Genomic DNA, 17505 nt, shown 5'->3' on the forward strand with positions numbered 1-17505 from the left:
GTTTGATTTTACCACGTGATGCTAAGCAAACAAATTTCTAACCATATTTACTGTAGCTCCGGATCCATGAACAATGCATCTGTCACAGCTTTTTGAATTGAACTGACAGGAGTGAAAGGATCAAAGAGTATACGCAATAAGACTTGGTGAAAAGGAGCTTCTGTTGCTGAGTTCAGAGATCACTAATGGATATGATTGCACTCTAGTTTTGAAATGTCTCATCTGTTTGGTTACGTGTCAAAAAAGTTAACCACATCATTACCAATAACGGGGTAAGAGAAGGAAATTATTATAATAGACTGAGCATGAACAAGGATATTTTCAGGGCTGTGCTGGTTAGGAATATAATGACAATTGTGTATGGATACAAGTTTGAGCAGGTGTGTCGAATCCTGTTTTAGGAAATCTCATGTGGCCTCCTTAAATTTTGGACAAGATAAACCTGTTTCGCGTGGTAGCTATCCATACCACATATGTCAACGAAACAGGGCTGGGGATTTTCAGTTTAAATTATATTTCCTAAAAAGCTTCTCAAAATAACTGAAACCACATGGCACAACACTAAATTAAAAATATTCAATAGATAAATAATTTAACAACGAAAGCTTAGAACACCACACCAATTTAGAACGCAAACCAACGTTTCATGACATTATTACATATACCTATAACGAAACCAGTCCAAAATGCCAACTAAACTTGCACCGCTTATTCAATGTTAATAATAAACCAATATCCAATGCAAATTGAAAAATGCAAACACTTACAGCAAAGCTCGATCCTCCCTCACACTATTGTCAACCTCAATAATCTTCGACCCTGCCAACAGCTGCATCACCAACCCAGAAGTCACAATGGGAGTAATCCCCAACTCCATTACAGTCCCTCGGTTCGACGCCAGAATAACCCTCATCCAGTAGAACGGATCAGCGCCGGTCGTCGAGTGAATTCCATACAGGGGAAGCTGGCTGCACACCAGAAAGATGAACAACGAGATCACGGTGTAAATGACCTTCTCTCTGAATGGAATTCTCCTGTCAGCTGATTCGACCTCGGGGAGTATAGCAAGAAATGGCCTCACGAGGTGCAAGACCCTAAATCCCCCCGCCATTTTCCTGCACCGAAACAAACAATTTGCAGATCTGTGATCATTTGGTAATCCAGACGGAAAAAGACCAGATCTTGCTCCATCCAAAAACAAAGAAAACCCGCAAATGGACCTCGTAATCGACCTAATCTAAGAAAACCCCCAGGGGAACCTTGTCACTGATCGATCTCCCCGATCAGATCTAAAAAATGCCATGTTTTCTTGCTTTAAACAAGGATCTAATGGATTTTTTTGAAGACTGAAGAGATTAATGTAAATTTTAAAGAAAGTAGATAAGATTTCAGACGAACCTAAGGGATCGGCGGCGAAGAGATCGCGATGAGAAGGAAGACGAGATGGGAGGAAAAAGAAGAGATTTTTAGATCTACGACGTTTTCCAAGCGTGAGAGAGGAGGTGAGCCCTTGCTTGTCGTCTGCCACGAAGCGGCAACCAATGAGAACCCGACACGTCATCATGAATCGGATTGGGTCTGTTCCGGGTGCACGTGTAATGCCCGTTGTAGCGTGTTTTGGGGGGTTAACTGCAAGTTATTACTTTGACCACGTATATTTTTCATCCCAGGGCCCGTGTGGTTGCAACTCATCCCTGATAAAAGCTGACATTTTTGTCAGCTTTAAGCCAAAATCGCCTCTTAAGGGCTGTTTGGTTGGGGTTTTTTTTTTGGAAAACTGCAGTTATGGAACAAAAAGCAACATTTTAGGCTTTTTTGGATTCCAAAAACCACGTTTGTTTCCCATTTTTTTTAGGAAAAGGTTTGCCAAAAACCTGACAAACAGTAGCTTTTTTAGGATCTCCCATTTCCACTTTTTTTGAGAGGAAATGGGCTGGAAATCTGACACACCACGTGACGCTGTGTTTCCTTTTCTCTTCACTCGAAGAACTTGACCCGTGGTTGATACCCTCACCGCCTCGTCTTCAGTTGCCTCTTCTCTTCTACCTTTCCCTCCTCCGTTTCCCTCCTCCGTTTCGCGCCGAATCAAGAGAAAAATCAGGTAGCCGAGGCATCCATCGGCGACAAATCGATCTAGAATGGTTGATTAGATCCCTGCTGGGACACCTCGACCGCACGTAGCCCTTGATTTCAAAATGATTTTTATGATGTTGGGGTTTTACAAGTCTGCGATTTTCTGATGATGGGGCTTTTCATAGTGCATGTGGCCTTCGTTGATGGAGGTGATCTTCTCTGATTCAATTGTAATCGAAACTCCACCCTGATCTGAACTTCAGATCTGCCGTCTTGTTCTCTGGTTTAGGGGTTCAAGTTCCTTCTCTGATCATCAGGGTCTACTCCACACCGACGATAAGGTATAGCCTTCAGTTCCCTAATTTTTTAATTTTATATGATTTTAATAAATTGTCACTATTTACTTAATATAGGTAGGCAATTATAGAAGAGTCTGAGTTCCAATATTGTAAGGAAAAACTAAGTATATTTACGGCATAGTTTACTCCCCAGAATTTTTCAAAATGTCAAACTGTAGTTTTCTATACTTACATAATTTAGATGTTTATCTTTGCTTGCTGATGTCCTACGTGTATATGAAGGCTAGCTGAAAATATTGGCACAGTTTAAATATCGTTTAGAATATGAGTTCGTGGTTGATTTAATTTTACTATATATAATTTTACTATGTGTAGTTATATAATTTTACTATACTGAATATCCGCTGAAAGTATTAGAATTAAAAATTCGATCCCATTATTTGTCTATGTATAAGAATGAATTTTGCACTCATTGTAGATGGAAGATCTTGATATAATGAGAGGGACGGGCCTACTACAGGATTCACGTGATGTAAAAGTTGAAGAACAGTTGCTCATGTTTCTTAATATTCTAGGACATAAAACAAAAAATAGAATAGTAAGATCACATTTCATAAGATCGGGAGAAACAATTTCCAGATATTTTAACAAATGCCTAGAAGCAGTTGGTTCTATACGTGGGCGGTTCTTGAAGCAAGCAACAATGGAATTAGCGCCAGAGATTGCTAGCAATCCTTTGTACTATCATTATTTTAAGGTAATACACTCATGAACATACAGTGATCTACAGAAGTAAAATAGTTATCCTATTGATTAATAGTCAATTAGGGTTGATTTTATCTTTACATTATGAGCCTTTGGTCTAACATGAGCTTTGTTCTTCATATTTTCACTATGTAATTTTATTGTAACAGGTCCTTCATCCTTTTAAGCATGGCCGAGTTTGGTGATAGAAATGAGGATTGTGATGACACTCCCTCCCCTAAAACCCCTGTAGCTCCTCCTTCAAACTTGAACATGAACTTCATGCCATTCCCTCGTGTAACAGGTCCTTCATCCTTTTAAGCATGGCCGAGTTTGGTGATAGAAATGAGGATTGTGATGCCACTCCCTCCCCTAAAACCCCTGTAGCTCCTCCTTCAAACTTGAACATGAACTTCATGCCATTCCCTCGAGCACCATTCTCTGCTCCCCCTCCCCAGCCCCCTCCATTTCCATCTTTCTCTCCTTACGACAGTAATTTTGCATATATGACTCAGCAACCTACGTCTTACATGAACATGCTTACTAGCCACCATACATTCCATGCAACCCCTAGCCCACATAACAGTAATTGTCAATCTGGAGAGAGTCGTTCGAGAAAGAGGGTTAATGAAGTTGATGTCGAGGCAATATCGCCATCTCAGAAAAAGAAGAAAGTAGCTGCTAAAAGAAGATTGGCGTCAACAATTATAGACAAGGCTCCCAACACTAGGGGTGTGCATAACATGTATTGGACTGCCAGGCATGATGATGTTCTAATCCCTGTTCTTGCTCAATTGGCAAGAGATGGCCTGAAGGTTGATAAAAATTTTAAAATGCATGCATACAAAGTGGCCGCAGATGAAGTTAACAAGCAATGTGGAACTGAATTCACAAAGGAGAATGTGATGAACCATATGAAGAGCTTGAAGAGTAAGTTTTTTGATATGCGAACTGTGATGAACATGAGCGGTGCTGGCTATGATCCGACATCAAAAATAGTGACAATGGATCCAGATTCATTTGATATGTGGACAAAGGTATCGATTGGTACTGGCTTTATTTATGGTTCATTATTTGCGTACATTTTTATGTAGCGAGCAATTTTTTATTAAATCTTGTTATTCCACAGGATAATAAGTGCAATAGCTCAAAGTTGAAGGAGTACTTGAACACGCCTCTAATGCACTACGATGATTTGTGCACGATTGTTGGTGATGACCAAGCAAGGGGAAATTATGCCAAAGATGTGAGTAAGAAACTTGGTAATAATCGGCCTAATCCACTTTTCGAGGATCCGATCAATCTTTGTGAAGATGATGATATTGAGACCTCCAAGTCACAATTTGGGGCTGAGACACCAAGTGTTGAAAGGCTTGACCCTCACTCTCAAACGGTGAAGTCGGCTAGCGGGGTAACTTCTACATCCAATTCCAAACCTCATTTAAAAAAGAAGGGTGGCAAGGGCAGAGAGGATGATTCACTAATGCGTGAACTCATCGAATCCATGTCCCACTCAATCCAAAACCAACATATTTTACATTGGACTGATCGCATGTCCAAGGCTTTACATGAACATGCGGCTGATTTCTCTGAGACAATACTTGATAAGGTGCTGGATTTTCTATATGACAATGAAACAGAATCTAGGCGGTTCATTATCAAGTCGAAAAATGCACAGAAACTGTTCTTAGAGAAGATTATTAGTGAAAATGGATTTGCCCCCGATGATTTGCCGTAGTGGACACTACATTGGGTAATGGATTTTGTTTCCTAACTACTTTTGCACTATTATAGCCGTATTTATAATCAAGTGAACATGCTACCTATCTTGTAATATCGTGACTCAACACCTTCACTTCATGTGCATGAAGCAGCTGCTACCTATCATGTTTCTTACTCCTGTCTTGGCTCATGTTATTTTGGTTGAATTGTATTACCAGGTCTGAGCTGTTATTTTTGGTTGAGTTATATTTTTCAATAAGTTACTAAGCTTATAACATAAAAAGACAATGAGGAACTGAATTTATATATTGTATTACCAGGTCTGAAGCAGCTGCTACCTCATCTGTGTACTAGTTATACTGATTCGCATAAGTTACTTTGTGTTATTTCAATAGGCAATGAGGATTGCTGAATTTATTTGTTGATGCAGCCTCTACTGAGTAATTGTATTGGTCTGGATAAGGCTTACCATGATGAGATTGCAATCTAGATTGCTAATGTGATTTTTAGGTGAGGCAACTGTTATGGGTAGGCAATCCTCAATGCAATTACAATATGTAGGTGAGGCATCGTATACGGATAATATAGCTGTAATCCGAGCCTTGTATGCCATTGCTATCTTCCATTTATTTGACTTTTTAAGCTGTTCCTCAATTTTCTGCTTTGCTGGGTTTTTTTCTTGCTTCAGTTCTCAGCTGTTTGGTTAACTTTGCTTATCTAAAAATCCCAGATCAGTTGTTGTACTTGCTCCATGCATACAGGTTTGCTGAGTGTTTCCTTTGCACTCAGTTTTCAGCTTTGCATCTTTATTTATCAGTTGGTTTAGAGTATTTTTATGTACAAGTTATAACTATGTACATAAGTTAGTTTGGATTTTGTTTTTATTTGTTCCAGTATTACGTAGCTGTGATTTGCAGAGATTTCATTTTCCCTGCTTCAGTTCTCAGAGTTGAAGTTTGTTCTGAGTTGTTATTTCAATAGGCAATGAGGATTGCTGAATTTATTTGTTGATGCAGCCTATACTGAGTACTTGTATTGGTCTGGATAAGGCTTACCATGATGATATTGCAATCTAGATTGCTAATGTGATTTTTAGGTGAGACAACTGTTATGTGTAGGCAATCCTCAATGCAATTACAATATGTAGGCGAGGCATCGTATACGGATAATATAGCTATAATCTGAGCCTTGTATGCCATTGCTATCTTCCATTTATTTGACTTTTTATTTTGTTCCTCAATTTTCTGCTTTGCTGGGTTTTTTTCTTGCTTCAGTTCTCAGCTGTTTGGTTAACTTTGCTTATCTAAAAATCCCAGCTCAGTTGTTGTAGTTGCTCCATGCATACAGGTTTGCTGAGTGTTTCCTTTGCACTCAGTTTTCAGCTTTGCATCTCTATTTATCAGTTGGTTTAGAGTATTTTTATGTACAAGTTATAACTATGTACATAAGTTAGTTTGGATTTTGTTTTTATTTGTTCCAGTATTACTTAGCTGTGATTTGCAGAGTTGTTTTCCCTGCTTCAGTTCTCAGAGTTGAAGTTTGTGCTGAGTTGTTATTTCAATAGGCAATGAGGAAGTGAACATGTTATTTGTTGAGTCTGTTTCCAGCTACTATTTCCAGCTCTTCTTCACTCTAATTTGCTTCAGTTCTCAGCTGTTTGGTTAACTTTGCTTAGCTAAAATTCCCAGCTGAGTTGTTGTAGTTCTCAGCTGTTTGGTTAACTAATGCGTGAACTTCATTTCATAGCACATTACACTTTGTAACTACATGACATATTTTCAAAGCTACAGATGAGTACACAGATTATAACTAAGAACAATACAATCATTTTCCAAATGATTAGTTGATGCTCTGCAGTTTTCAATTCCCTCTTCAGCTTTTTGATTTTCATTGCCCTTTTATCTTCATCAATGTCCTCACTTTGTGATTGCTGATTTCTATTTCTGCTGCACTCGCCCGCTTTGTCGGCCCACTGAAAGAAGTTGCATTCCTTATTTGGGAACTTAGCGCAACCCCAATAATGTCTCCCTCTATTTTTTCCATTTGCGCATAGCTTCATGGGTGTTGGAAGTTTGCATTTGCACCTAACTTCATATGGGGCACCCTCTACTTTGCTGTCCCATTGCCGCTCCATAAAACCTGCAGTGGCTTTGGTGCTACGATTCTAGAAAAAATAAGAAGACTGGAAATTTCTTACCTGGCTGAGATGTTGCAGCATGCAAGTGATGTTATTTGTTGACTTTTTAAGCTGGTGGTGGCTCATTATATAGGCCCCCAAGTGAACTTTAGAGCTGTTGCATCCCTTACTAGCCGTTTACTCTTGTGTTTGTTGAAAACGGTCACTGAGTAATTTCGTAACTAGCCGTTGCAGTGGCTTTGAGTGATGAAATGTTAATAAGTCTGCGGTAACTTCACCACAGGTATGTGTAAACACTGTCAATTGGCCTCTTTCCTATTCTTGGGCTTTGAACCAAACACAATAGCTTTTATGGAAAGCTTTTTTTGAGGTGTTTTCCTTTTCTTTGGTGGTGAACCAATCATGGGTTTTGGATATGCTTTCTTAATATTCACTTTGTAACTCCATAACAAACACAAGTTATGGATTCCTGGATGATCCAAAAAAAATTTAGGAAAAGGTTATTTGCCTTGGATTCCATTTCCTTTATTTTATGGAAATGAACCAAACAGCCCCTAAGGGGCTGTTTGGATTGATTTTTTGGATAGGTAAAAGAGGGGAAAGCTGACATTTTTGACAGCTTTCCCCTCTTTTAATTATCCAAAAAATCAATGCAAACAGCCCCTTAAAGAGGCGATTTTGGCTTAAAACTGACACTTTTGTCAACTTTTGTTAGGCTTTCAGCCTCTCTTTTTTGCAACCAAACAAGGGGTGTTATACTTCCGAGACCATAACGCTAGGATCGTGTTATTCTAAGACTATATTGCTCAAATCTAATGTTTGTTTTCTCACATATCAACGTTTATATAACTTAACATAATCTATATTAGTATTTGTTTTTAAGGGGATTATGGCCCTTCAGGATAATATTATAATTAGAATAACTTCTTAGACCTTGAATCAACTAATGTTATATCCATACGTTTGTTCGAGAAAAAAGTTTAAAATATGGGCATGACCTCGTCTAAAGTCGAAATACGCTTGGGTCTTCCTACGAAAATCAACTTATCGCGATAATAAGTATCAAAGTGCAATACTTCCATATGTAATCAATTCTTTTATTTAATATCCTTTATTGCCTTCTCTGTTTGTTGTTCAAGAAACCCTAATAATTTAATGTACATAGTTATGAATAGATAATGCCAATTTTTTTAAACTTAATAACATTATTTTTACAAAATAGTAGAAGAGCACAAAAAAGCATGTTTGCTATATTCACTCCCAAACAGTAATTTTGGGAGTTGGATTGCCGAAAATGTCCTTTTGATGTTGAGGGTGTTTCTGGAATGGACTTGGCCTGTTTTGGTTTGAGAGAAGGGCAATTTAGTCCTCACACCCCCTAAAGTTACTGTTTGGGAGTGTAAATAGTTGGACCCACAAAAAAGTAACAAATTATTGTAGGTGAAAATCAACGGTTTTTATCTAAATAAAATAAATGTTGGAAAATAGCTTTAGAGGTGAATGAAAAATGGCTCCCAAAGAACCAAGTGAAGCAAGTGGGAAACTAGAATCTCACATTGCTTAGTTAGTGGCAAGAAAACAGGTATAATTATAGAGGTCCTTCATGACTTGGTAACAAGTTGAGTTACCAGCCCAATGAACTTTATTTGAAGCCCACGTGTGCAAAAAGTCAGGGCTGGAAGTCTAGCCTCGCGTGGGCTAGGTTTTGGGCCTAAACCTTAATTTTTGGGCCAGATTTTTTAAACCTAGCTCTTGAATACTTGGTCTTTAAAACTTGGTCTTTAAGAATCGATTTACTGAACGTGCATGAGATATTCAAAGGATCAAAATCAGCAAAAAATTGTTGATTTTTTTAAATTCAAACTCCATGTTAATTTACCAAAATGCCCCTTGAAGTAGCCTATAAATAGGAAGCCTCCCCTTCTATTTTCGACATATCGAAAAGCATAAGCTTTCTCTCTATTTTTTTTCTCTGTATTCTTTTGAGTGTGTTCTTCTCAAGTTTAGTTCGAAGTAGCGGAGAAGTTGTGCTGCTTACTTCGCTTTGGCTTGTTGTTAAATTGTTAACACATCTAGGAATGTAAATGAACCAAATAATTAACAAATCTATAATCTTTATGCTGGTAGATTCGATGAGCTCTACTATTCTTTATGGTAGGAGATTATATGTTAGTTTTAAAATTTAAAATTTATTATTTATTTTTTAAAAAAATATTTTTTTACTTTTAAATTTTATTTTTTAGTATGCGAGTTCTAACGATTAGAATTTGACCTGATGTATATTCGATTCGTTTGTCTATTAAATATTCATTTAAAATTGATCACAAGTTATTATTTGAATTTTACATATATATGATGTCGTGTTTTTAACCACTTACTTAAGTTTTATATACCGATTTGTAACCATATTATTTTGATTTAAATATATACACATCATATATATAGTATAAAGGAATAATTCTTATTTATGAATTATTCTTTAATACTCAAAAATTAAATTCTTTATCGGAATAGATATACTTTGATATTCGATAAGTATTCGTGAGTTTTTTGGCGACGACTTTGATTAGTTTAGAGAAAATGATACGAAAAGTGAAAATAATGAGAAAATGGTGAGATACCTAGGAGATCATTTTATCTGTTCAATTAATTAGGAGTTCTATGTTAGTTTTAAAATTTATTTTTTACTCTTTATGCCAGCAGATTCGATGAGCTCTACTACTCTTTATTCTTTATGCTAACAGATTCGATATGAGCTCTACTATTCTTTATGCTAGCAGATTCTATGTCACATTCTACATCATTAATGAATTTGAGATGAGCTAAATGATATTTAACCACTAAAGAAATGAATAAAAATTGCCACGCTCCGAAACTATAGTGAATATTCATAAACACAGGTTACAAGACAACATCGACCCTTGCACAAGACAAGTCCCGCGTACGAGTCAAGCCTGATACTTTATATCACGTTCCTCAACTCAAAACATATACATAAGCCTGCTCTTTTCTAATAATAGTTAGATTTAAACGAATATTTCTTAGGTATCCAAAAACCAGGTTATAAGCAGTGTAGGCATTGAGTGGGTTATGCTTAGGTATTCAAAAGCCTAATTTTTTATTCAAGTTTTAAATTGATGTTTGAACCTAAATGTTTGTCATGATCATGGAAAACCTGATGAATCTTACCCAAAACCAGCAAGTTCTGGTTATGCTACATATCATTTTCTTTTGTTAGATGCTTATATCAAGCCTATTAGAAAGTTAATTTGTAACAAATTTTTAGGAAAGCCCTTGAAAATATTAAAGATAGTTCCTGTTGATATTACATGTTTTGAGAATTGTCGGCAAACGTTTTGGCCTTTAATGTTTTGTAATGCATTTTTGAAACTGAAACTCGGTTATGGTATCAGCTCTTAATGTTTATTAGAAGAATGCTATTGATTTTTGGTTTTTGCTTATTGTGTAGAAAGCTGTTCTCGAGCCAGCAATGCAGGGACGTGATATGATTGGTCGAGCAAAAATGGGGACTGGGAAAACTCTTGCTTTTGGAATACCCATTATGGATAAAATATTACAGGGTCAGAAGAAAAATGGGTAAGCTTGTCTCAAAATGGATCATATTTGTGAGCTTTTGGCTTTAACTTTGATTAGTTTAGAGAAAATGATGAGAAAAGTGAAAATAATGTGAAAATGGTTGAGAAGAAGGTGGATTGTTTTTAATTTATGATATTATCATCACGTTATTTTTCATTTATATATTATCACCGTCCAAACTAATAACGTACTCATTAACCCTCAAACCCGACACGTTCGGTTGTTCCCTCAAATATTAACAACTCAAACCCTAAAATCAACGGTTGAAGATGTTTAACACAAATGGGTTAACCGTTTGGATGTTTAATTATTATTTTTTTAAAATAAAACATCTCTCTTTCTCCTTCTCTTCGTTAACCAAATGTCTCCCCCAAAAAATTTTCACCCGACTCTAAGGATGTGTTTGGATTTCAATGGGGTTAAGAGAAGTTAAAGAAAAATAGGTGAGAAAAGGGAATGGAAGGGAAGGGAGTTCCCTTCCCCTTAGGGCCCGTTTGTTTGCACCGAAGTACTAGTGAAATAGCAGAAGTAGAGGAAGTAGAAGTTATTTCTGCTACTTCTACGCAAAAATATATGTTTGTTTCTCTTGAAAATCTACTTCCGTTACTTCCTAAAATGATGATGTGGCGTCTATGTGTCATCTCCATTTCCTTAATTTTTTTCCGTCTTCAAATGCATGGAAATACAATGGAAGTTGATATATGGTGGGGTCCACAAGAAAAAATTGATTCTCAAAACTATAATTAAGAAGTGATGAGATTTCCTTCTTATCTGTATCCTCAACCAGCCGTCTCTGCCGCTCAGAACCGACCTGGCCATCTTCGCGGTTCCCTCAAACTCGCGGTTCTAGTCCACGCCATCTTCGCGGCAAAAAAGGGTTCTTCCTTCTGTCGCTTCATTGTTCTTCCTTTGGCTTCACCAAAAAGGTATGTAAATGTTAAAAAGTGATATGTTTTTTAAAAGAGAAAAATAGAGGAATTCTGTTTTTTATCCTTTTCTGTAATTTATTTGGCCGGATTGTAAAATATAATCACCTTCTAAGGATAGTGACCTGTAGAGGAAAACTATGGCTAGATAAACAAGACCCAGGTAGAAATTGCTGACAAAAGGCTGCATAATTGGAATTATGAGACAATTTTAATTAAATATTAACAAACAATATTTGAGAAAAATAGAACTTACCTGAAATCAATATCTTTGGTATATGAAGAAGAGAGGAGGATGAATGTACCAAGTCCAAAGACAAAAGCAGATCTTGAGATAACTCTCCACATTACCAGATCAATTGAAAAAGAAATTTCAACAATTAATTTAGTTTTACCGATTTTTTTAATGGAAATTTTAATCAAATTTTAGGATTTGAGATTTAACCAAGATATAATCACAATGGCATCGCGTTTCACAATAGTTTCGTATCATTCTTCTTAATTTTCTTAAATCGGTGAAATATATTCCGTCTAATGAGGCTGGGGTAGCGACTTTGCAGGCAAGTTGCGTCCCGACCGAAGCTTGATTTGATCGGCTTCATTAAAGACTTCGGGTTGAGCTTCTGCTGGCTAGAAAGTATAAATTTTCTTATTCTTTGAATAAATAGACCATGGCGCAGAAAAGAACACTAACACATATTAGGCAACAAACAAAACACTAGCACATATTAGGCATAGAAGCATTAATCTGTCAGATTTTTCTTACTTATCCCTTTTTACCTTCCAACAGTGTAAATCTCTCGTAATCATCATACATCACATAAACACCTTTACAAGCACGTCAATCTTTCTTTTCCTTACGTTTTGTTGTTGTTATTGTTGTTGTTGTTGTGCTATTAGGATGTGAGAATCATACTTTCCATCAGTGAATGACCAGCACTAGTTGAAGTGTTCTGATCTATGAAAAGATCAATAATAACTTTTATTAAAATTACATATGCTAACTGTATAACATACTATTCTATACATGATGTATTAAGACTTGAATAAATGTTGCTTAAGGTTAGATTTTTGTACAGTTCTCAAGTTAAAATGAAGACTACCACATCTATAATTTCCAACCTAAAGTTAAATAAATAGCTTATTTCTAAATATGTGTAGACCAATAATTGAAAGAACATCTAGATAATCTTTTGTGTGGCAGCATGGTAGATGCTTAGATTATTTTTATTAACTGTTATGTCAAATGCCAGACCCTGTTTCATTTTCAGACTGTTATAGGACCTGTCCAGATTGTGAAATTTCTGAATTCTGAGAATATTATAAATTTCTGACTTTTGTAAGGACATCTAATTCCTGAATGTGCATGATCCTACAAGTTTAGAGACCCCACATACCATTAATATTATTGTCATTTGCTCAATAGGTTCGTCGGGGAAAGAGAAGTTGAAGATGAATGAGGTTGTTAGCATGATTCTATCCGAGGAGGTTAGAAGGAAATCGTCCGAATCAGAAGGTTCAGGTTCAGCCCTAAGTTTCGAGCAGAGAGGCAGAAGCCAGAAGAAAGGGAACCAGAACAGGAATCGGTCGAAATCAGTGAAGAAGAGGCCGAACTCGAAGGTTAGGTCTATCAAAGGGAAGTGTTGGAACTGCGGCCAGGAGGGCCATATGTCTTCGGTCTGTAAAGCACCAAAGAAGGATGCGGGTGAGCAGGAGGCTAATATCGTGCAGGATGCCTTGATCCTTGCTATGGATAGCGATTCTGATTCTTGGGTCATCGACTCAGGAGCTTCTTTCCACGCCACTGCTAATAGGAAACTACTTCAAAACTATGCAGCAGGGGACTTTGGTAAAGTATACTTGGGGGACAATGAACCTTGCAATATTGTTGGAAAGGGTGACGTTCAGATACAGATGAAGGGCTCTAAGTGGAATCTGAAAAATGTGAGACATGTGCCGAATTTGAAGAGGAATCTTGTTTCGGTGGGACAGCTTGGAGCAGAAGGCTACGTTTCGACATTCACCGGGGATTCGTGGAGAATCTCCAACGGTACGATGGTTGTTGCCCGAGGCAATAAAACGGGAACTCTCTACCTCACTTCACATGCGAGTGATACCCTCGCAATTGCAGCTGGCAAGGAGAGTACAGATCTGTGGCACAATAGGTTGGGGCACATGAGCGAGAAAGGGATGAAAATTCTACATTCACAAGGAAAGCTAACCGGGATCGACACCGTGGAAGTCGGGGTTTGTGAAGACTGCATCTTTGGGAAGCAGAAGAGGGTTAGTTTCCAGAAGGGTGGAAGGCCACCTAAGGCTCAGAAGCTAGAGTTGATTCATACAGATGTATGGGGCCCAGCCAGTGTGTCTTCTTTTGGCGGTTCGAGATACTACGTCACCTTTATCGACGATCACTCGAGGAAGGTGTGGGTTTACTTCATGAAGCACAAGTCAGAGGTGTTCGAGATCTTCAAGAAGTGGAAGGCCATGGTCGAGAACGAGACAGATCTAAAGGTGAAGTGCTTGAGATCAGATAATGGTGGAGAATACGAGCTGGAGGAGTTCAAGAGGTTCTGTGCTACGAATGGGATTCGCTTAGAGAGGACTACTCCAAGGACGCCGCAGCAGAACGACATTGCAGAGAGGATGAACAGGACCTTGACAGAGCGTGCGCGGAGCATGCGATTACATGTAGGTTTGCCTAAGATATTTTGGGCGAATGCGGTACATACGGCAGCATACCTTATTAATCACGGGCCATCAGTTCCATTAGATTTTGGGATTCCATAGGAGGTTTGGAGTGGAAAGAAGATAAATCTCTCACACTTGCGGGTATTTGGTTGCGTGGCCTATGTTCATATCAGTGACCATGTCAGGGACAAGCTAGAAGCTAAGTCACAGAAGTGCACATTCATTGGATACGGCATTGATGAGTTCGGGTATCGCCTTTGGGATGAGAAGAACAGGAAGATCATCAGGAGCCGGGATGTGATATTCAATGAGGAGGTGATGTACAAGGACAGGGACAATGCCAAGGATAGCCAAAGCAGTGGGAGCAGCACTACGGATACAGGTGGATCCGAGTACATGGATTTGGAGGAACTTCCAGATGGGGGCGACGATGTCAGTTCTGACCGTAGAACGAAGGAGACTACAGGTGCAGAAACTACTACCCAGGGCGTGGAGCCTAGGAGGTCATCTAGGGTACCCAAACCAAATCCCAAATACATCTTGTCACTTGATTATCTACTCTTAACAGATAGCGGAGAGCTAGAGTGTTATGAAGAGGCAGTGCAAGTGACTGAATCTCAGCAGTGGGAGCATGCGATGCAGGAGGAGATGGATTCTCTACTCACTAATGAGACATGGGAGTTAGCCCAGCTACCTGCGCAGAAGAAAGCCTTGCACAATAAATGGGTCTACCGGGTCAAGCAGGAGAGTGATGGAAGCAAGAGATTCAAGGCCAGATTAGTAGTGAAAGGGTTTCAACAGCGGGAAGGAGTGGACTACACGGAGATATTTTCCCCTGTTGTGAAACTCACAACCATCAGAGTGGTGTTGAGTTTGGTAGCTGCAGAAGACCTCTTCCTTGAGCAGTTAGATGTGAAGACTGCCTTTCTTCATGGTGACTTGGATGAAGAAATCTACATGAAGCAGCCTGTTGGCTTCATTGAAGAAGGAAAGGAAGAGATGGTGTGCAAGCTCAAGAAGAGCTTATATGGTTTGAAACAGGCTCCGAGACAGTGGTATAAGAAGTTTGATAACTTCATGCAGAACAATGGCTACAGAAGATGCAATTCGGATCATTGCTGTTATTTCAAAAGGTTCGAGTCCAGCTTCATTATTTTGTTATTATATGTTGATGACATGTTGGTAGCAGGACCGTGTTTAGAAGAGATAAACAGTTTGAAGAGGCAGCTAGCAAAGGAATTTGCAATGAAGGATCTGGGTGCAGCGAAGCAGATTCTAGGGATGCGAATCAGTAAGGATGAAGCTGAAGGGACATTGAGATTGAGCCAAGCTGAATACATTGAGAAGGTACTTCAGAAGTTCAACATGCAGAATGCTAAAGTTGTTAGCACACCCCTTGGAAGTCAGTTCAAGTTATCTGAGGAGCAATCGCCTAAGACAGATGCAGATAGAGATCATATAAGCAGCGTGCCATATTCTTTAGCCATTGGGAGTCTCATGTACGCGATGGTTTGCACGAGGCCGGACATCGCACATACAGTGGGAGTTGTGAGCAGATTTGCAAGCAATCTAGGAAAGCAGCATTGGGAGGCCGTGAAGTGGATAATGCGGTACTTGAGGGAAACAACGAACAAGCCACTATGTTTCAGGAGGAAGGAGTTGGTGCTGCAGGGATACGTGGATGCAGACTTCGCCGGTGATCATGATACGAGGCGAAGGACCACGGGGTATGTTTATACCTTAGAGTCGACAGCAGTGAGCTGGGTCTCACGTCTGCAGAAGATTGTGACTTTGTCTACAACCGAGGCTGAGTATGTCGTGGTGACTGAAGCAAGCAAGGAGATGATCTGGTTGAACGGGTGTTTGGAAGAGTTGGATCTGAAGCAAGGGAGAGGAGTTCTTTATTGTGATAGCCAGAGCGCTATACATCTTGCCAAGAATCCAGTATATCATGCCAGAACGAAGCACATCGACGTCAAATACCATTTTATACGCTCGCTGATCGAGGACGGAAAGCTGCATTTAATGAAGATTTTGGGGAGTCAAAATCCGGCAGACATGTTGACGAAGGTAGTCACCATTGAGAAACTGGAGTTGTGCACAACTTCAGTTGGCCTTCACGAGTAGAAGACGAAGGCGGAGCCACACTACGAGGATCGGCGAGATCGCCGGGATTTTGTTGATTGAAGGAAGAATTTTTTCGGGGGAAAAGATGCATGCGAAGAAGGGGAGAGTTCGGGTGAGCTCGTTGATGGCGCTTTGGTCTCCAAGTGGGAGATTGTTAGTCTAAGTGTGTAGACCCGAAGCTGCAATAAAAAAGACGAAGAAAACGGTCAGAAGACTGTGCGGTCGACCGCAGTGGCAGAGCCGGTCGACCGCGTGCACTGCAGGAGACTGAGAAGAAGTTTTCGCTCTGGTCGGTCGACCGGCGTGGCCGCTGCGGTCGACCGCAAATGTGCATAGGACCCTGTAAACACCTTTTTCTCTGGCCGGTCGACCGGCCTTGGCACGACGGTCGACCGCGAATCGTCCAGACAGTTTCCTAAACTGTTTGGGACTCTGTTTTGTTTCAGGATTCTATATATACCCCAAACGTTTTTAGGGTTTGGTAGACATCAAAAAGAGAGTTTTTTTTACTGCAAAGAGAAAGAGAATCTCAGAGAGATTAACCCCTTGTTTGAGAGCTTGTATTTTCTTCTTCAATTAATAAAGAGATTGTGTGGTGTGGCTCCCGATGATGTAGACACGTTGCCGAACCTCGTTAAATCTGTGTGTTCATCTCCCTTACTGTTTTTGCAAGTTAGATCTTTATTTGTGGTTTTATTCCTACTTTCCTACTTTCAACACAAGGTCCGGAAGGGCAAGGGTTCGATTGATTGTTTCGAATCCCCAACAGATGTTTTACTTCCGTTACTTCTAAAAATATATGAAACAAACAAAAAAAGCGTTATTTCCGTTACTTCCTACTTCATAGTTTTGGAAGTTACTTCTATAACCTACTTCTTACTTCAAAAACAATGATAGGGGCACACCCTTTGCCACACTCCCAACCACACCACATCTCTTGCTACAGTGCACGGGGCCCACATGAGATTTTATTTTTTAAAATCTCATGTGGGCCCCGTGCACTGTAGCAAGAGAGGTGGTGTGGTTGAGAGTGTGATAGAGAGTGTGCCCCTAGTGCCTCTCTTACTTCAAATACTTCCATTATCCAAACGGGCCCTTAGTTACACCTCAATTTGGGGTAAGAAATTTTATTTTATTAAGGGCTGAACTAAGGGAACTAGGATTCCTAAATATTCCAAACAAGATGAAT

The 17505-nt window shown here is 39.2% G+C and overlaps 1 protein-coding gene across 1 annotated transcript in view; it reads right to left on the bottom strand.

Annotated features, from left to right (window-relative positions):
• Window positions 1-1502, bottom strand: part of LOC109848424 (protein transport protein Sec61 subunit alpha-like) — a 4006-nt gene extending 2504 nt beyond the window's left edge. The window contains exons 1-2 of the mRNA XM_020417903.1: window positions 1399-1502; window positions 768-1115 (exon numbers count right to left, since the gene is read on the bottom strand). Coding sequence (XP_020273492.1) covers window positions 768-1111 — 344 coding nt within the window. The 5' untranslated portion in view covers window positions 1112-1115; window positions 1399-1502. The remainder of the gene's footprint in view (window positions 1-767; window positions 1116-1398) is intronic.

The sequence above is a fragment of the Asparagus officinalis genome, chromosome 7 (assembly GCF_001876935.1).
Source record: "Asparagus officinalis chromosome 7, Aspof.V1, whole genome shotgun sequence".
In the NCBI taxonomy this organism is placed as follows: domain Eukaryota; kingdom Viridiplantae; phylum Streptophyta; class Magnoliopsida; order Asparagales; family Asparagaceae; genus Asparagus; species Asparagus officinalis.